The sequence below is a fragment of the Microchirus variegatus genome (genome assembly GCF_963457635.1).
Source record: "Microchirus variegatus genome assembly, chromosome: 18".
Taxonomy (NCBI): Eukaryota; Metazoa; Chordata; class Actinopteri; order Pleuronectiformes; family Soleidae; genus Microchirus; species Microchirus variegatus.
The window spans coordinates 9,208,047-9,228,303 of NC_139819.1; the positions used below are offsets into that span (position 1 = coordinate 9,208,047).

Genomic DNA, 20,257 nt, shown 5'->3' on the forward strand with positions numbered 1-20,257 from the left:
ATAATTGTACAAGGTTTCAAAGGTTTTCTAATCATCCAATAGCCTTCTAATGCGATTAGCAAACACAATGTACCATTAGAACACTGGAAATGGGCCTCTATACACCTATGTACATATTCCATTAAAAACCAGACGTTTGCAGCTAGAATAGTCGTTTACCACATTAACAATGTATAGACTGTGTTTCTGATTCATTTAATGTTACATTCATTGAAAAAAAAGAGCTTTTTCTTCAAAAATAAGGACATTTCTAAGTGACCCCAAACTTTTGAACGGTAGTGTATGTACTAATATAATATATTAGTACATACACTAAGTTTACTTTGGCTATTGTATTATAAAAGTAGAGAGGACAAACACTGAAAGTGCTGAGGAGCTGCTTCATGTCACCATGCCTGCTCAAAATATGTGGTTGTTTTGTATAATTACAGTATTTTAAATGTATTAAACACATGGTGCCTTTCTTGTGGTCGTTGCGTGTGGGTTTATTTCTCTAGGTTTCCTATCACAGTCCAACAACATGCAGAGTTTAATTGGACGCTCTAAAATGACTGTAGGTGTGTGTTGGCCCTGCCGGTTGAACTCCCTTCTGCAGAAATATTTTCCGTTTTTGTGCTTTTCCAAGATATTTAAAAGTCTTTTATGCAATCATTTAAATCCGTGCAAGTGCCATAAAAGGGATGTGGCTATGCAGAGTTGACAAGAGACAGCTTAGAGTAAAGTTTAAAGAAATGGTGGCAACTCACTTATTATGACTATTCAAGATTCAGTGATTGCATTCAGTGCCATCTTTGACCTACATAGTCCAAATAACAGAGAGCAGCACAACGGGCAACAGAAGCAAGACAGACAGTGACAACGAGGAGAGGAAAAAAAAAAACATCTAAAGTAAAGGATGTGAGTCTCCCTACAGTGGAAATAGGAGAGCTGCTGCTGCTGTGGTCGAGTAGCATGAGGAGCGCAGGATGTCATGAAATATGTAGGAGGGGAGCAACTCAACAACGGAACACAGGGCCATTAAAGAAAGTCCTGGAAGACGCAGTCAGCTAGAAAAAATAACCGTCCATTTTCCTTATGGAGCACAGACACGGTGGACACTCAGCTAAAAACCTCCATAGTCACAGTGTTGCATTTATGCATCTCGCGTCAGTGTTCTCGAGACGTTTACACGGAGTTTAAGGCACTTTTGTGCTCTCACAGTCACACACGCAGGTATACATGCCTGAGTGTTTTGTAAATCATTGATCACACACACACACACACACACACACAGAGAAGATGAGTGTCACAGTCAGTTTGGCATGCGGCAGGTGTGTTCAGTCTGTCAGGGTCACACCACACAGGCCCCGAGGCAGCTGACAACTTGTTCTGAAAGCGGCTCAGGGCGAGATGAGCTGCTGTTCATTCACTGTTAACAAGCTGCTGCTGCTGCTTTGAAGGATTTGGTGCAACAGTGCAATAGTTCAGTTTGCGCATGCAGTAGTGCAGCGTTGTAATATATGTATTTATATAGAGCTTTCCTAATCTCGGTGATCTTTCCTATCCATTAACATGCTGCAACATGGGGTTAAGCATCTTGCTCAAGGACACATGTAGACTAGCAGAGCCAGGAATTGAACCCACAGCCTTTCCAGATGAAAGACAGCTCATCCTACCACTGAGCCACCATGGTAGTTAACTTTTGATTGTTAAGTACAGTAAATGTCATATACTTTAAAACTTTGACTTATGTAATATTATAAAAAAGTGACTTTTACCCCAAGTCATTTTCTGGTGAGATACTTGTACTTTTACTCAAGCATCGCCATGCACAAACCTGCGGCGTGCAGACACCTGAAGGCTCGCGCACATTGAAATCATCATCACTCTCATCTGAGACCTGATGTCCTTTTTGTAGCCACTTAAAAAAGAGCTCACCAAACACAATCTACACCTGCTTAAGTCAGCGATATTTACAGATTATGTTTGCTGCTTTATAACGCTGGCATTCAGCTTTCTGTTTGTTTTTTCAGCTAAGAGCTGCCGTTCTACTGCCGGAAAATACGACCAAAATGCTCCTAACAAAATGAACATAACACAAATGAAGTTCCTCGTGGATCGACAAGTCCATGCTCATGTTCTCTCTGGACTTTGGTGCAGGAGAGCGAGCAATTTACAAAAGCAATACAAACTTAATTTTCCACTTTGAAAAGGATGTTTCATCAGAACATAAAGTGGCGACACACTGCATGATCGTGCATATGTTTTATATCTTTAATAGGTTTTAATTGTTACTGAAAGTGTTATCACACAATCCTTTGTATGAAATGTGATTGTAAATAAACATTGTTATTATTATTATTATTAGGTTTCAGTATTATATAAAGTACCTTAAAGGGATACTTGAGTACAAGTACAAGTATCTTACCAGAAATTGACTTTGATATAAGTTGAAGTCACTTATTTATAATAATTACAGTCAAAATATTAAAGTATATGACATTTATGTAATTTCTGATATGAAAAGTTTTAGAAGTAAAAGTATTAAAAAAGTGACGAGTCAGGATTGAGCCATGGTGGCTCAGTGGTAGGGTGAGTTGTCTTTCAACTGGGAAGGTTGTGGGATCAATTCTGCTCATCTATAGGTGTCCTTGAGCAAGACACTCAACCTCATGTTAAAGCGTGTGAACTGCAAAACTGTAGCGTATAGCAGGTCTACATAAATACAGACCATTACCAACTCTTCTTCTTCTGATTGTATTTGGTAGTAACGACTAACAAAGATAGTTAGAGGAAATGCAGTGGAGAAATAGTTGCTAGTAATAGAAACAACAAAGTAAAGCTTACTTAAGTACAGTGAAATAATACTCGTGTTTACATGATGAGCTGAGACAGAGCTTTCTGCCCTGTCATCATCATCATCATCATCATCATCATCACCACCACACCCAGGCATCACTTCCTCTGCTGAACTTCATCACAACTTCTCATCATATATTGCAACACAAATGTATGAATGAATGGATCACAGTGAGGTTAGGTTTCCCACCTCTCTGTGCTCAGATACATGTACAGTGAATGGTGTATGAGGACCAGAAGCGTGCACATCACAGCAGCAGCAGCAGCAGCAGCAGCGTGGAAGAACAATACACACAGTGTGTCGCATGCACAGACGACAGAAGAATTACAGGAGATTTGAATATAACGTGTGTGAGGAAAATGCACCTGTGAGTGAATGTGCACATGCATGAGCAGGAGTGATGAGTGTGCTCGTTCACCTGGATGCTGCAGGAGATCTCCGAGTCGTCCAGTAACCGGACCGTGCACAGGATCTCCTGGTCCAAAGAGTGGATGCTGGGTCTGCGGAACCGAAGCATTTTCATCCTTCTACTCGGTTCTGTCTCAGCTCCTCATGTCAGCGAGCGAGATCCACGGACGACACAGCAGCTCGAGGGCAGGCGGCAGGCGCTCGCTCATGCACACGCGCGCGCGGGGCACTCACGCATGCACACGCGCACACATGTATATACTGGACGTGTATGTGTGCTGCGTGGCTTTGAGTCAATCCGTCGCGACGCCCTTGGAAACGAAAGGGTGGATGGATAATGGAGAGATGGAGAAGAGAATGGATGAGAGCGTTCATCCGTCTGCCTGCGCTTATGATCTACAGGAGGGAGGAGGGCTCTCTCTCTCTCTCCCTCCCTCTCTCAAAATTTCAACATAGATCCTCATAGCATCGTCTCATGTGTAATAATACTACTACTAATACTACTACTACCAGTAATACTAATACTAATACTAATACGATAAGATAAGATAGTCCTTTATTAGTCCCACAGTGGTGAAATGTACATTGTTGTAATAATAATAATGATATTAATAATAATACACTTTGTAACTGCGATCTTTTGTAGAGAAATTATAGACAAATAACACAATTCTATAGATCTAAAGATCGTATAGTGAACCATAATAATAATAATAATAATAATAATACAATAAGTGATTATAATAAATTACAATACATTATTGAGTGCAAATGGGGGGAATATCAAGTTATTCAGAGATGTATAAAGTCTGTCAAACAAAAATGTTTTTCAGTCAGTAATTTCCCTCTTTTTTAAAAAAGAAATAAAAATAAATTCAGTACGAAAGCAGAAATGCAGCACTGTCCCTTTAACAGGGGAACGGACGGTGTACGTCTTACGTCATCACGTACGCTAATAAACAAACCCTCGCCTGTCTGTGTGGTGCGGAAACAAGGTACAGTCATTCAGTTCAGTTGTTTTACAGCGGGATAAGAAAGTTGTTTTATCATTTAGGTGAAGTTATTTTACTGTGAAACATCGAAACGCTCACTAGCTCTAATGCTAATGTGCTCATTAATCAGAAGTAATAACATATTGTAGTTTGTTGGGAGGCATGTTTGCCCCTCTATGCTATCAATGGTTCAAATTTCAAAAAACTTTATTTGTGCTCGGGGGAAATGACAATGAGTTAGAGTCATTTGATATGTTTACACATCTTAACCTTTACTGATAAACTGTGTGTTGTGGATGTTGTGAATGGATTCAAAAGGGTCTGATTCAGTTCTGATGGTGATATCACTTGTTGTTAAGGGACATCGTGTCACATAAAAGCACTGCTTTTGTCATTACAAATGGTATTTCTACAGTTCAGAGATGTGAGATTAACTGACTATGGAGACACATTCATTACAATATTGACTCTTGTTGTGCTTTCACGCACCACAGGTGTCTTTGTCTCTCCAACGGTCCACAGATGAGATGATCTACATCATAATGGGAGTCTCTGGCTGTGGAAAGTACATAAGATACTGTCTGTCTGTATATGTTACTGTAGGTGGTAAATGCTCCATGTGTTGTTAATGAAGATTAAAGAAAACTGTATTGGACCAAATGTCATCTAAACCTGAATATTTTAGGTAAATTACATTGGTGTCACTGAATCGGTTGTCTCTTGTTCCTTTATTTTTATTTTTTTTACCGCAGAAGCACCTTAGGAGCTTTTCTTGCAGAAAAGGTAACTGTTCACTCACTCACTCACACACACACACACACACACACACACACGTTTCCATGACTTCAGAGGACATTGCATTGCCTTACATTCATTTCTGTGGAGAGTTACTATAACCTAAACCATAATTACTACTGGCTTAATCCTAATCCCCTGACCCTTAACCTCAGACTTAAATTGTAGTAATTAACATTATGGGGACTTGATTTTTGTCCCCATAATGTGACTGTGTAAACAGATTTACGTCCCCACAACATAAGGAAAACCAGGTACACACACACTCCCTTAAACATGCTTGTGTTCACACATTGCTTGATACTCAACTGCACATGCGTTTCCTTTCATCAGTTCGGCTGGCCGCTGCATGAAGGAGATGATTTCCACCCACAGGAGAACATTGTGAAGATGTCACAGGGTGAACCGCTCACAGATGAGGTCAGTCAAAACGTGTCCCGCGTCCCCGGCGTCTGGCACTTTGCCTTCACTCGTCGTCGAGTCAATCATCCTGTAAGATTTTCAGACAGAGAGAGCAGTGAACGCAGCAGCGAGGAGACACAGAGTTTCTACACAACATATTTTACAGCTGACAGTCCTATAATTCATCTGTCGTTCGTTGTTTCATACGTATCCTTTTCTGTTCGTGGTAACTTAAAAAAAAAGCAGCAGATGGTCTGCTGACACAGCCAGTGATGGCTGCCCCACGCAACTGGGAGTCATTCTGGAACCTGTTTCATCCACTGCTTTTTATCTGAACATGCTCAACAGCTGGCTGTGTGGCGATTAAAAGATGAAGTCTTTGGCAGGTTGAGGCTGGGCACAAGTGGACAGGACATGAGTTTGCCCAGAAATCTGGACTTTAAAGAATGTGATTCCTCTCAGTTCTTTGTGTTTGGGGAAAAAAATGTACTCTACCTCAGTTGTACCCAAATTAGGACAGATTCCATTTCTGATATCAATGTAATCAGAGATTCTCTCGTCCACTACACAGAAAGCATGCAGCATCACAACAGTTAGTATAATCAGATGAGCAACATCTATGCAAAGGTTATGTGAGTAACCTTCTGAATCACCTGCAGCACATGGCTCATCTTTCTGCTGGCTGCTGATTTGACGAAAGCAGGAGCATATGTGACCTCGTTTATTTTGCATTAAAGGGCAAAGAAAAAACAGTTTGTGGTCACGTTGGTTTCCTCAAAAGTGAGACGGCGTCTGATTTTTTTAAATTATTTTTTTAAAATTCAAGTTTGAGTTCAATATTCACTAGATTCAGAGATTTAAATGAGCTGCAAAACATAATTTCACCTTCTTTCTTGAGGGGTTTGGATTAAGGGTATTATGTTATTATGTCTCTATTTTTACTCTCCTTTAACTACTTCCTTTTAGGAGAAGGCTTTTATATTCTGTTATGAGTTTTCTATCTGAAAGTGTTACTATTTGTGATCTTGTATCTCAACGGGAGGCAAAATGAAGGATAAATGTTTAATTCAATAATTAATAAGAAGTTATTTAAATTAAAAACCACCAAATCTATGAGCCTTATCTCCTCTGGCAGGTTACAAAGTCAGTAATGGCAAAGGCACACGAGATTTTAAACGTAACCGTGGAGCTAACCTGAGGATCTACGGCTGCTCCTGTGGGGTAATGATGCGCTGAAATCAATTAAAAGACATGAGAAAGAGAGGTCAGGATGAGAGTGATGTGATGTTTTAAACCCGTCTGCAACAACTGTAAATGATTTGACTTTGTTGTTGTTTTTGTTGTCTCCTCAGGACAGATTACCTTGGCTCCTGCAACTACATGAAGTCATTCAAAGGTGAGAATATCACACCCGCAGATAAGATAAAGCACACACACTAATACTTTCTTAATGACAGAAGTCGACGGGCAGAAGAAGCAGAAGAACAGAGCGGCGAGCGGAAGACGCGCAGGCGTGAAATCGCTGGAAGAGATCAAAGATGATCAAAGGTGCTTTTGCAAATCGAGATGAAAACCAAAGAGAGCGGAAGGGAAACTGAGGCAAATAAAGACAGATAAAGTGGGAGAAAGTGTAGAAGAGGAGGAGAAGGGCAAGTCAAACTTATGCCATCTCCTTTTTTAAAAGGTTTGCAGAAACATCAAAGACCTTTTGAGATCTTTCTTAACTCCTCTGGTCGTCATAGCTATTTTTTCCTCTTCCTGCTCCTCTGCTTATTCCACCCCTCCGTCAACATTACATCTGTGCATGTGTCTCTTCTCACCTTAGAGAAAGGTGTTCGGGCAGCAATGCCTTTGTGACATGCTCGGCCCTAAAGCGCCTCTACAGACACATCATGCTGCATGGATCCATAGCCCTCCAGCAAAAAGCCCTTCCTCCAGCTCCTCCCGACGTCTTCTCTCTGTTCCTGCACGGCGACTTCACTCTCATCCATCAGAGGATGACGTCCCGCACGGGTCATTACATGAGAGCAGACCTTCTGCGCTCCCAGTTTGAGCTTTTAGAGGCGCCGCTGGGGGACGAGGAGAACGCGTTGCTCTTTGACATCACGAGAGACGTTCATGATGTAGCCATGGAGGTTGAAAAGCACATTATCAGCCGCAAGCCACAACCAGTGAAGCTGTAACCACAGCAGGAGACCGAAGATGATGAGGATAACCATGTTTTTAAGGGAAGACAGTAAGGACCACTTTAGTCTACATGGAAATAAATGAGTATCTAGTGTGTGGATTGTGGATGAAATGTTGACATTTACTCACCACTTACAGCATGATGTATTGTGGAGATTCCTGATTTCACTCTTGCACTGCCAGAAACATTGAAAATCGTAGCATCCGACTGTCATTTTTATTAATTTGAGTGACTCAAAAGTCTTTTATCGGTCACCATTGAGATCATCTACTCCTGTGATTTGCGTTTACTGCGTGAATAAAGTTATACAGTGATTTGTTATGGAACAGTATGCAGCAGAGCATCTAATTATGGAAGCAAAATAATGTATTAGTTTTTTTTAAATGAATATGATAATAGAATATTTGAGTTTGGATGTATTTTGTTACTGTATTCACTGTTTTGTATTGAATAAAAATCAATAAGTTTGAATATTTTAATCCTGTCATTTGTAATTTCAGCGTTAGCATTATAGGTCATATTTCTATAACAGGGAGCTAAAGCTGTAACAAATACCTTTAAATCAACTTAATCTCCCAATTGCTTTCTTGATTTATTGATAATCTGTAAATCACAAGCGAACTTCATACAGGTGTCTGTCTTATCTGCAGTTTTATCTTAAACTTTACAGGTTCATTATCTGATGCTGAACATTTTGATAACTTTTCATCATGGATGGTTAATAGTTACTACCCGTCATGCTCTGATGTCAAGTTCAACAAGTCATGCAGAACAATAATAGACAATATGGTTATATAATTTTAAAGGTTAGCTTAGGTAAAGGCTTTTTTGTTATTTGCGTTGACACACACACACACTTCCATTCAGCACTGCAGACCTCTTTTTGTTACTGTGACTCATCTGCAAACCTCAACATGAATATTTTAGGAGCTTCTAATCCAGAAAACCCCCCTTGGCTACTCTCATATCTCACACATCCAGACACACACACACACAGACTACTGAAGATTAAAGCCCCTTCAGTTTGGCACGGACAGACAAATGCTCACAGGTTGTCAAGTGGATCACATGCACACTTATCTGATGTCATTGTATGTGTCCTTAATCCAAGAGGGTAAGGACACACAAACCCTTATGTAACCACACAAGTCATTATTAACATTAAGAACTACAACTCACTTAAACATATTATGTTGATGATTATGTATAACACTATAGTTTCATGCTTATCGTTTTATTCTTATGTTTTTCCCCAATTAATATGTCGTCTATCTTTAAAGAGGTCATTAATGTGCGTTAATAATGACAAATTACCATAGAAACTGCTATTTAAACAGCCATCGGTGGGATTTGACTGCATGATTTCAACTACAAGATGAAATTTACTGAAGAAATTAAGTGCCCCCTAGTGTTTGGAGTAAACGTTACAACATACAGTAAGTAGCATAAGGGGGATATAATGTTAAAATACCTTAAATTTTGATTCTGATGGGTAGTGAAGTTTCTAATTTAAGGGATTGAATCAAAATATGCACACAATAATTCATACATTTACAGTTTTTGTTTGTGCTGAGACTGCAGGATAACATTTATGATTTCTGAATACAGAACTGTGTGTTACGAGAATGAGTAATGATTGATTTGCTCTCTTTCACGCTCATGCAAATGGAACATCTCCTGCACTCCACGACTAAATTACAGACTAAATGATTAACAGGCTCCCTGCAAATGCACAGATCATCAAATAGTGTGCAGCGAATCAGAAACTAAACTATAGAATTAATGTAGCGTAACAACTTTAAAATGAACTGTGCTGCAACAATAATAAAAAAAATGTGCATATTTGCATGAACGTGAGACAACAGAATAGTGCTGACGGACTCCAAAAAAAAACTAAGAAAAATTACAGAGCAACACCCAGCACTTTTTACTCATAACATCACATTTACAAGTCAGTGAGACTGATTACAACATCCTGCTCAATAGCAAATAAGGACTCCTTTGTATGGAGAGAAGCTAAATTCAAGAAAATCAGGCATTACTGGTCACTAAACAGACACATGATGTTTTTAAGTAATGTGTTATTATAACTAAATAACTGATAACCTGAATTTATATTCATTATCTCCTGAGTGTCGAGTGGATTAGCCTTGAAAGTCCTAGTTTCTATGAATAAAGTGCAACTTTGGAGACACATTCTACGTGTATGCAGCAAGTCGGGCCAGATAAACGGCACAACAACATCTGATGCTTCTTGTTCAGGGACTGAGAGTGTGGATATTGTCAGAATATACAGTGTTTAAAGGTCCAGGTGGCGCAAAATGAATAATGTGTCAGTGCAATTGCTACAGTCTGTGTAGTGGATTTGATACTGAGCTGTATCAAAGTGCATATAAAGTGTAAACTGTACTTTCTTTTGTTTCAACTTCAAGTCTAGAGATAGACCGGTATGTTTTTTTCAGGGCCGATACCGATACCGATACCGGTTAATAGTCGTCAAGAAGGCCGATGAACGATATTTGGAGCCGATATCCATTCGCGGTAAAAGTTAAAATATTGGCGTCAAAATCTGGGATAATACAAACACCAACGTTTAACTTTAACATTTAAATTTAAACAGCATTTTAGCTTAGACAATAGACATCTTTGTTTTAAACAAAAAGTGCAGGAAGCTCCCAGGCTCAGCAGCATGTCTTAAAAAAGTTAAATAAAAACTTACTAGCAAATAGAATATCTCCCTAAATTTTCTACTGTAAACTTTCCAAAAGCGTTCCAAAATGTCAATGTAACTGATATGTTATTTTTTCTTCCACTTATCTTTGTTTTAAGCTCAAACAAAAACTAAAAGGTGCAGGGAGTTCCCAGGATCAGCAGCATCTCTTATAAAGTTAATTGAAAATGTATGAATTAATCAATTAAGTAATTAATAAATTAAGTAAATAATTAAATAAATAAATAAAGCCGATAGTGATATGCACCAAAATGCCGAATATCTGCGTCGATAATTGGTCAATCCCTCGTCAAAATGTTTTATCAATATATATTTCATGAGTCAGTTAGATTCATTATTAATGTATCTAACACAAACTAACCTGAGCAAGCTCTATAATCTGGTCAGCATCCACTACTCTTGGACTTTCAATGCAGGTAGTAATCAGTAAGTGTACGTGTAAGTGCAGTGCAGACTAAAGTAAGGGTGTCTTTTATGCCAGGACTGAATATAGAGCCCTTTAAAACTACACACAGATGGTACAGTCGTATGGACGGTTAAGGAGTACAGCGATATAAATATGCTGACATGTGTCCGTTAGTATGTTAGTGCTTCTAAACGACAACATGTGCACAAATTGGCGTGTATGCGTGTGTGTCAGAGACCGCGCAGCTGTTGTATAGCAGTGGTGAGGTCTCCCCTGGTGCTGATGAGAGCCTGCAGGTTTGCCCGTCTGTCTCTGAAGCCCAATGAGCTCAGGTGCTCCAGCTCCTCCTGGAACTCTGCCTCCTCGTGGCAGAGCTGACGGGGAAAAGACAGGAGAGAGAATTCAACACTGATCGAGAGCTATAACATGATTGCAAAGGAGCGAACCGCTCAGAGCTGAAACAATTACTCGATTCATCGATTAGTTATCGATTACTAAATTAATCGTCAACTATTTTGATTATTGATTAATCAGTTTGAAGCATTTCTGATTGATTTAGCTTCTTAAATGTGAATATTTTCCTAATTTCTTTGCTCTTCATAACAAAGAAATCACTAAAAGTGAACACTGATCAACATTTAACATTTTCTGATATTTTCAAACGATTACTCAATTAATTGTGAAAACAATGGATATTGTTAGTTGCAGCTTTAAAACCGCTCATCTTGCTTCTCCACCGTCTTTGCTCATCTGTCTTTTAGGAGAAACCACAGAATCTGAATTTTAACAAGAAATGTGACCACAGCATATTTACTGTATGTTCTTAATAGACCACACTGAATAAAAGCATATATGAACCATAGTGACTTCTGTTATAACTATATAAATAAAAACCTTAACAGACAATTAGACTTTAGAAGGAGGAACATGTAAATGCAGTGGCCTCTGTGGGTTTGTATAAGGAAAATCTAACTTTTTCTAATAAGCTGATAATATGCATTCCTACAGTGTAACACAGTTTAAGTGGATATTTGCACATAATATTTGGTGATATTTCAAATTCAAGAGCAGTTCAAACCATTTACTGATAAATGTTATAAGGAAAGACTGACATACTCCATTATTGGTGTTGGTCAGGGCCTGTAGCATCTGATGTACAAATTGCTGCTGCTGCTCTGTCTCCGTGGCAACCTGAGAACAATTTCCTGATTGGCTGTCGAGGACAGAATTAGATGTGAGATCAGGAACAACGCCGACTTTGGCGCCGAGTCCAGCCCTGTAAGAAGATATACAGTTTAGATTTTATAGAGTAATTAAAAAATACATTTTACCCATGAAGTAAACTTCTTTATCGGTTTTACTCACGCGGGGATGAAGGCGGGAGCTTCTGCAGCCAGTGTCTGCAGTCCTTGCTGGATCTGTAGCAGAGCCTCCATGGCTTTAGGGTTCAACATGGCTGACAGTAGCTCCGGACTCTGCATCTACACAATAATTGACAATTATGAGCAATAGAGTCTATGCAGTAGTGTGTGTGTTTCATGTGCAAAAGTCAAGCGGTGAAGAAAGCACAAACTTGCTGGAGGAAGATAGGGAGCTGCTGTCTCATCTGCTGCTGCAGCTGAGGATTCCCTGAGAACAAAGGGTGGCTCAGCAGCATCTGTGCAACAGCCAATAAAACAAATAAATCAAATGAGAGACGTTGGGCTGTGGGATCTGAATGTTCTGTGTCGTACGGGTCACCTGTGAAGCCAGGTCAGGATTCTGGCTGAGGCAGTTCAGAAGGCTGCCAACATACGGCCCAGAGAGGAGGCTCTCCATCAGACCTGGACTGGCTGTGATCTCGTCCAGCAGGGACTGCATTCCTGAGGCAGGAGGAAGAAGAAAGTGATGAGAAACAAGGAGAACTGTTTTGCCGATTAAAACGTTAGCCTTGCCTGTAGAGATGTTGCTCTGTGGGTTTGGATCAGGTGTCATTTCTCTGAGAGGGTCTGTGCAGTGACTGGACTCAGAGGCCGGTCTCTGGTCCCTCTCTGCTTTGAGTGTTTGTGGATTTCCAGATGAGAGAGTGGCCACCTGGGGTAATCCTGTCTGGATTTTAAACAAAAGGTTAAATCACGCAAAATGAGTTCAATATAATTAGGATAATTTAGATGGAAACATTATGATGACTTTTCAACAAAGGACTAGAAGCCATGTTACTGCTTGAACGTGAACTACAGTGTCTTTAGATAAGACATTATTTTCAGTGTTGTACCTGTGATCGTTTCGGATGACGTCCCTGTATTTTCGCTTCAGTTTCCTGAAGATCATCAGAGTCACCACCAGTGACGGTTTCACGAGTGTCCTGCTGTGGCTGCATCTTGCAGCTTGCCAACGTCCTGTCTTCATTACGCATCACCTCCTCTATCATGTCAGGGTTCCTGAGGAGCTCCTGGACCTTGAGACGAAATTAAGATCGAAGATAATGGACATAATGGATTTAAGAAATTAGAGGACAAAAAGGGGATCCGGAGTAGTAGTAACTTGCTTGTTGAATCCCAAACTACACCCACCTGTTGGATGATGTCTGTGTCGCTAAGCATGTCTCCCACCTCTGGGTTTGTCTGGAGGAGCTGCTGCATTTGGGGATTAGACAGAATGAGCTGCCTGGTTATTTGGGCGCTGGAGGTGGAGAGCGCGCTCTGCACGAGTGGGCTGCCCACAACACGGCGCATCATCTCAGGGTCGTCCAAAAGCTGCTCCTCCATCTGGCACTGGAGCGCAGTGAAGAGGCAGGGCCCACTGTTAGCTAGGCCAAGACTGTCCAAACCTTCCACTGTGGGATCAAGATCAGATCAAAGTACAGGGTAAAGAAGACACACTAAACACTTGTGAATATACATATACATAAGTAGGACACGATTGGAGTTTCTGCTTCAATGCTTTCTTACCCAGACAGAAGGGAGAGGTGGGAGATGGTGGGAGGGTTTCAGGCTCAAGAACATCCGTGACCTCTGATTGGACCGTCTCTGAGGTTACACCAGCAGACGAACTCTGAGGCCTGAGAAAAATAAACTAAATCTGAGAATGCCGTCTACATTTGACAAAAACACACAAATGAAGTATGTTTGTATACTGAATGAATTACTTTCATACTGTTCCTGCATTTGTGAGTGTACAACTAAAAGTGGCCGTGTCCATCCATCTGCTTATGAGCAGCAAAATTTAGGTTTTGGCCTAGTGAAGAAATAAGAATGTGAAGGTGATAGGACTGATCCAGATTCAGGAATTTCTTTTAACACTTGCTCTGCTCACCTTACAAGATAGGAGAATGAGAAACTGAGTGGCATTGGCGGAGATTTGAGTGCTTATAGTTCCGCTTTGTTCAAGGTCATCTTTTTATAGTGTATTTCAATAACACAAAAACCGTTATAGTGACCCTCAGTGTTCTTCTAAACAACTAAGGAGTTCTTCCATTCCAGAAGAGATCAGATTCCATTAGATTCACAGCTAATATTTCTGTCTCAGATGGCTTTCTACAGCATTTAAAAATTAAAATATATATTTAGCCACACGCCTAATAAAAATTGTGTTTTTATCGTTAGCTACATAACTACATTATGAGAAAATGTGTTGTTGTTTACCTTTGGATCATGCAGAGTCTGACTGATTCACTCTGTCTCTTAAGGTGACTCAGGATCTCCGACTCTCTGAGAACTCGACCAGAGTTGATCAGCAGCAGCTGCTCTGCTGGGACCCCAAGACGATCTGATAGGCTCCACTTCAGCTAATACACATATACAATAAAAACACAAAGGCATTTTGTTAGCCCCCAAAAAAAAAGATGACAGTGGCAACCAACTGATAGTATGCCTGATATGGTTTAGTCTGGATTAACAAACCAAACCATTTGTACGCACAAACCTGTCAAATACAGCATCTTTAGACTCCTGACCTACCTGTCTGACAGTGCAGTCACAGCGGACAGTGAAGTCGTTGCTCTCCGTTAGACTCTTGACAGAAACACGGATCATTTTGGTCTCCTGACATTCCCCTGATGCCCACAGTTCATCCGTCCCAGCGTCTGACATCTCAGTCCTGTAGAGGCTGACGGTGAAGACGAGCAGACACGGGGAGCTGGCTGCACTCTGTCTCTGGGTGGAGGAGCCAGTGTGTCCGATGACTCGGCAGAAAGTTGTATATGGATGTGTGCCAGCTCTGACCAGGTCTGAGATGCAGGCCAGATACCACACCACTAAAAGCTTTCGGTTTAAGCAATGTGATATTTTAGCCTCATTACAGTGCATACAGATGTATTTATTATATAATTATTAATGCTATTATCTGCAAGGAGCTTTTATTATACCACATATTTGATTATGAACCAGGGGTTATTTAAAGAGACAGTGGCCCAGATTTTCTTCATTTTTTTTTTTTTAAATCACAAAATAAATTGTATATTATTATATGAATATATTATATATATATTATATTATTATATTATATAATTGTGTATATACACACACACGTATATGTATACATATATATATACACACACACACACATACACATACATATATGCATATATACACTCATACATATATCCATATGCATATATACACACACTTCATATATTTTAATTCTTTACTTTGTAAACTAATTTTTCAGTGCTCTATAAATTGTTTAGTATCACCATTATTAAAACTATTCATTGTCTGTGTTTTACATTGTTCTATACACACAGAATTTAAGACATCACATTTACCTAAAAAGTCGACAATATATAGAAGAAAAACTGAAATAATTTTGTTCACCGGAAAAGCATTTTATTTACTTAACAGTGAAAAAAAACAAAGGCAAACTAAGTAAAACCTGTTGGCATTAAAACAAAAAGAACCAGTCGGGCTAACAATCAGCCTTCAACAGATATGCAATGGCACTCATGTGCCTACAGGTGGCAGCACCGAGTACCAAGCCAACATTTCAACAAAACCTTCAAACGTAGCCATTTCTTGTGTGTGTAGGGGGACATGCATTTTATGCCGACACAGAATTCAAGCTATAAAAGAAAGAGAGGGAAAAAGAAACCTGATGAGCAGTTGTTTTCTTCATATGCATGTCTGCTTGTTCAACTTTTGCTATCCAGGTCTTTTCCTTCAGAAGCCTTCATACATCCATTTCTGAGCCCTTTCTCCCTTTTCTGTTTCCCTGTCAATCAGAGGAGCAGAGAAAGTACATCACTATTAAATAAGAAATGTGTTACTGGAGCATTTTCAAATTTGATCTAATTAATAAAAGGTAAAATAAAAAATGACAGAAATGCAGAATTCAGTCCAACTGCCTGCACTAATATATTATTTTGATATCTTTTTTGGTTTTGACATTTTTTCCACCCCTGCAATGGATCATCTGCAGTTTCCACTCGTCAGCACGAGAAATGAGAGCATGAGTATCTGTTTTCTCACCTGATGTCTCGGTTGTTCTGATTGCAGACCTTTGATTTTAGATCGCTCTTGTTCAAGGGCAGCGTGCAGTAATGTTACCTACAAAAAAAGTATAATAAATACACTTAAAAAAGGTACAACTTTGTGAAGCAGCTTCATTTAATACTCATAATGTTTATTTTACTAGAACACACCTGTGATGACAGTTCTTCTTTTATATTTAGTAGCTCTTCTACCTGTAAAAGGATTTCTGCTTTGTCTTTCACTAAGGGACAGAGAAAAAACATTAGTATCATTTATTGAGAAAGAATAAACAAGAACATTAAGAGAATTCAACTCACTCTCTCCCTGTTGGAGCATCTTAAGCAGCTGGGAATTTCTAGCTTTCACCTCTCTGTATTTCACCTGAGGTAGAAAGAAAAGAAAACATTTTTTTTAACCCTGTAAAGCCCAAACCATTAAATAATTGACTGAAAAACAAACAAACAAAAAAATCTTCAAATATCAACTTCCATATAGGAGTTTTCATATTTGTATATTTATATCATAACTGATACAACAGGTAACAGTTTTCTTGAACAAATAATACACAAACAAATCCAACAAAAACAATGCATCAATGGAACTGGCAGGGTGGAAGTCTGGAAGACCTACCATTTCAGTTATTTTGACTCTTTTTGCGGTTCAAAACCTTTTTATTTTGAGTTGTGGTAGGGTTGAAAACAGTTGTTCAGACAAAGATGCACTCTTGCATTTCTCACAGTACACATGGGAAAAGTGGCCTACGCAGTGCTTGCATCTCTGTCGGGTTTCCCATAATTTTATACATCAGGTTTTTGAGGGAAAAAATTGTCACACTGCTCATGCGGAGGGCTCAAAAACTCATGCATCATATATGATACGTTTGGCGTTATAGGGTTAATAGTAATATTACCTTTTAAAAGATGTTGTGGATTAAACTAAAACAGAAATGCACAACATGCCATAGCTGTGGTTTAAGAAGAATGATTAAACATGTCAAGGCATTTTTACAACGCTGAGCCATGACACTGCAGCAGCGTTCCACAAGGGGGTGTGCCTGTGTGGGATTTTCACATTTTAGAACATAAGCATATATCAAGAAAGAAACAACATAACATGAACCAGCCAGGGAAGAGCATAATATCTGACTAAAGAGAACCAACTCTAAAACTTTCAAAATTGGTGATATTCCAACATTCCAGAGGAATTATAGAAATAAAAGTACATGGATATGAATACTGACCTCCCACTGTGATATTGTCTTCTTTAGCTCTACTATTTCCTTGTCTTTCTTCTCGAGATCATATTTCAGCTGCTCTGCTCTTGGGTCCTAACAGGAATAAAACAGAGCAAATCAGGAGAATGTTATACTTCTCACACCCGAGAAAGGAAAAATCAAAGTTCACTTAGGGGACGTCACATTAAAAAATATGTGTTCATGTCAAAACCTGAGGTAAATTTCACACAGACAAGTATTTTGTCGTCTACTCACCGGTTCATGTTCTGTGGACGTGTTTACTTCTTGTCCCTGGCTGGTCGTGTACTGCTCACGTCTTTTTTCTTGCTGGATAATCCGACTGATGTCGTTTTCCAGTTCATTAAAAAACTTCTCGTCCTGACCAGTTCCTAGCGCTGTGTTTGGTGCTTTAGGATCCTGGGTAAGAATGTGATCAGTTTTTCCAACTGCAGTGTAGTGCGCCACATGACACACAATATTCACCCCAAAATAAAATTGTTACTGTATATCTAGATTGTGTTTGTTTTTGCTCACCTCTTTTTCTTGTTTCTTACATGACTGTTCTGGAAAGATAAAAAAAACATAGACGTATTATTCAAACAGACATTTTTCAGTCATATGATGAGATCCTAACTCTTTTGGCATTTGAAAGTACAGAGTACGTTTCTCTTACCTAAACTGCCTTCAGCCTGGAAGTCCTGCAGAGAAACGGTCTTTTTTTCTTTGGCCTGCTGATTCTTCTTTTTGTCCTTCTTCCCTCCCCCCTCTTTTCCTCCCCGTGATTTTGGCGAGGACGCGTTTGTGTTGCTCTGGGAATTAAAGCATATATAGAGAAAAGTATGTTTGCATATTTTTCATCAAACAGTGATTATAAGGTTATATGGAGAGCTATGCTGACTTTCAGCTTAAATGGGAGAGCACATGTAAGCTATATATATATATATATATAGCTTTGTACCTTTTTCTGTTCAAACTCCAATTTACTTAAAATCAAGGCCTTTTCCAAATCTGCCTCATATAATTCACTGGTCATCTGAAAGGGGGAAGAAGAGAAAAAAATGATAAATTTGCCCTTTTCTACAGCTTATAAAAAGTGATACCTTCCTACAAGTTTCTAGTAAATAACATCACACAAAAGGAGGAAGGGAACAGTTTTCTAAATGGTACTTTTAACTTGCTGACATTTTTGTTATTAGAATGGTGGTTGCCTCTTACCTGCTCATCCCTCTGCTTCCATTGCTGCCACCCTCCTGCAGGTACACTCGGGTCTTCCGATGAAGGGCTGAGAAGTTCACTTGCTATTCCCGACAGTGTCATAGAGGGAGGTGGGACACAAGACTTCTGAGGAATCTTCTTGAAGGCCAGGTTACGCAACTAAACAGAAAGATATGGTTAATCCCAACACTGACCTAATATGACATTACTGCTCTACGATAAGCTGTTACTAAATTAAATGTAAGAGATCTGTTCTGTCTTTGCAGTTGGTTGTTCAATCCCAAGGTTTTTTCAAAATAGTAAACATTTTGAGATTACAGTTTTCTGTGCACCAGGTGAGTGCAGACAGATGCTCATAATTCATTTGTCACAAATTACTTGACACAATCTTTTTTCCGGTCTGTTTGTGAACAAAATTAAAAAAGTGAAGAACATTTAATGTTTTTTTTTTTTTTGTAATGTAGGTCGGGGCCCAGGGAAGACATTATTAGAATGAGGTAGTGATCCAGACACAGATCCAGTTTCAGAATCATATAAATCAAATTCTAACCCTGAGAGAAAGTTGAGTGTGTGAACATGGCTAAAGTGTCCGCCTTGGCAGAGGTTTGTGTTGTCCAATAGCTTTCTCTAATCTCAGAAACACCAAATAAATCCAGCCTCCTGTAAAAGCTGAAACGAAACTGATCACAGTGTCTCAGACTGAACACCACGCAGTTTCATTTCAGGAAAAATAACATAACAGTCGTTCATGTCACAGAACGGCTGTCATGTATATGATCATGTAATATGTATATGTATGAATCTGAGCATGATGACATGCTTCAGTCTTCATTCACCTCATTTGCTTCACTCTGCTGCTGTTCCTTCTTCTTCTTTTTCTTCTCCTTCTTCTTGTCGTTGCCCGGAGTCGATTTCGCCCCGGCTGTCCCTGCCTTCCTCTGCCGGGTCTTCCCGGAGGACTCCCGTGCGCTTTTAGTGCTGCTCTTCCCCGGCTCGGACGTATCCGAGTCCGAATCCGAGTCTATCTGTAGCAGGGCGAAGCGGGAGGCAGTGGTGGGGACGGTGATCATAGCAGATGATGCCATTGCGGAGTGGAAACTGATAATGAAGAATATTAAAAACAATTCAGTCAGGGCGGCGAGAGGCCAGTCGAAAAACACCGAGCTAGCTCCTGGTGGTCAGGTCTTTTTTATTAAAACACATTCCCACACTTCATTCAACACACTTATTCCAAACAACACCGTGTCGACACGGTGCCGATAGATACATTAGACCATTTTTAAAAGTCAGCTAGCTAGCAGTGCAACCATTCAAGTTAACCTAGCTTGCTATAAAAACGCTGAGCCGTTTTGTTAGCTTCACAACAAGTACAAAAGTAGAGGTGAATGACAGTCAACAACACAGACGTATATTCACGTTAACATTTAGTTCCTGGTACACTCGCTGTTTTGTGCTGAAAATGCAATACTCACGTAAAAGTTGGTAGAGAAGACGTTCACCTGTTAGTGACGGGACTGTGCACTGTGGCTGCTTTGCTACCAAACTATTGTCTGGCTAAGTACAGCAGCCCGGAGGGGACAAAAAGGCGAAAAGGCTGGGA

General features: G+C 39.7%; 4 protein-coding genes across 4 annotated transcripts in view; 1 reads left to right on the forward strand and 3 right to left on the reverse strand.

Moving 5' to 3' along the window:
• Positions 1–3,362, reverse strand: part of frmd3 (FERM domain containing 3) — a gene marked incomplete at both ends in the record, with an annotated part of 47,377 nt that extends 44,015 nt beyond the window's left edge. Inside the window, one exon of the mRNA XM_083904981.1 lies at positions 3,258–3,362. Coding sequence (XP_083761107.1) covers positions 3,258–3,362 — 105 coding nt within the window. The remainder of the gene's footprint in view (positions 1–3,257) is intronic.
• A 1,404-nt stretch (positions 3,363–4,766) lies between these two features.
• On the forward strand, positions 4,767–7,619 carry LOC310940222 (putative gluconokinase; the record flags this gene model as incomplete). Its single annotated transcript, XM_083905153.1, has 5 exons — positions 4,767–4,804; positions 4,992–5,022; positions 5,368–5,454; positions 6,789–6,832; positions 7,262–7,619. 5 exons carry the CDS (start codon positions 4,767–4,769, stop codon positions 7,617–7,619), a joined length of 558 nt encoding a protein of 185 aa, XP_083761279.1.
• Positions 7,620–10,991: 3,372 nt separating this feature from the next.
• On the reverse strand, positions 10,992–15,749 carry LOC310940223 (ubiquilin-1-like; the record flags this gene model as incomplete). Its single annotated transcript, XM_083905154.1, has 12 exons — positions 10,992–11,135; positions 11,878–12,037; positions 12,127–12,242; positions 12,335–12,418; positions 12,502–12,623; positions 12,696–12,849; positions 13,016–13,192; positions 13,308–13,591; positions 13,692–13,801; positions 14,385–14,527; positions 14,700–15,002; positions 15,693–15,749. The coding sequence occupies 12 exons, from the start codon at positions 15,747–15,749 to the stop codon at positions 10,992–10,994; spliced, it is 1,854 nt and encodes a 617-aa protein (XP_083761280.1).
• On the reverse strand, positions 15,562–20,211 carry gkap1 (G kinase anchoring protein 1). Its single transcript, XM_083904928.1, has 12 exons — positions 20,130–20,211; positions 19,494–19,755; positions 18,658–18,816; positions 18,401–18,475; positions 18,116–18,251; positions 17,977–18,005; positions 17,698–17,859; positions 17,449–17,535; positions 16,526–16,589; positions 16,379–16,449; positions 16,206–16,283; positions 15,562–15,948 (listed from the first exon to the last, which is right to left on the reverse strand). The coding sequence occupies exons 2-12, from the start codon at positions 19,740–19,742 to the stop codon at positions 15,907–15,909; spliced, it is 1,152 nt and encodes a 383-aa protein (XP_083761054.1). The 5' UTR covers positions 19,743–19,755; positions 20,130–20,211; the 3' UTR covers positions 15,562–15,906.
• Positions 20,212–20,257: the final 46 nt, after the last annotated feature.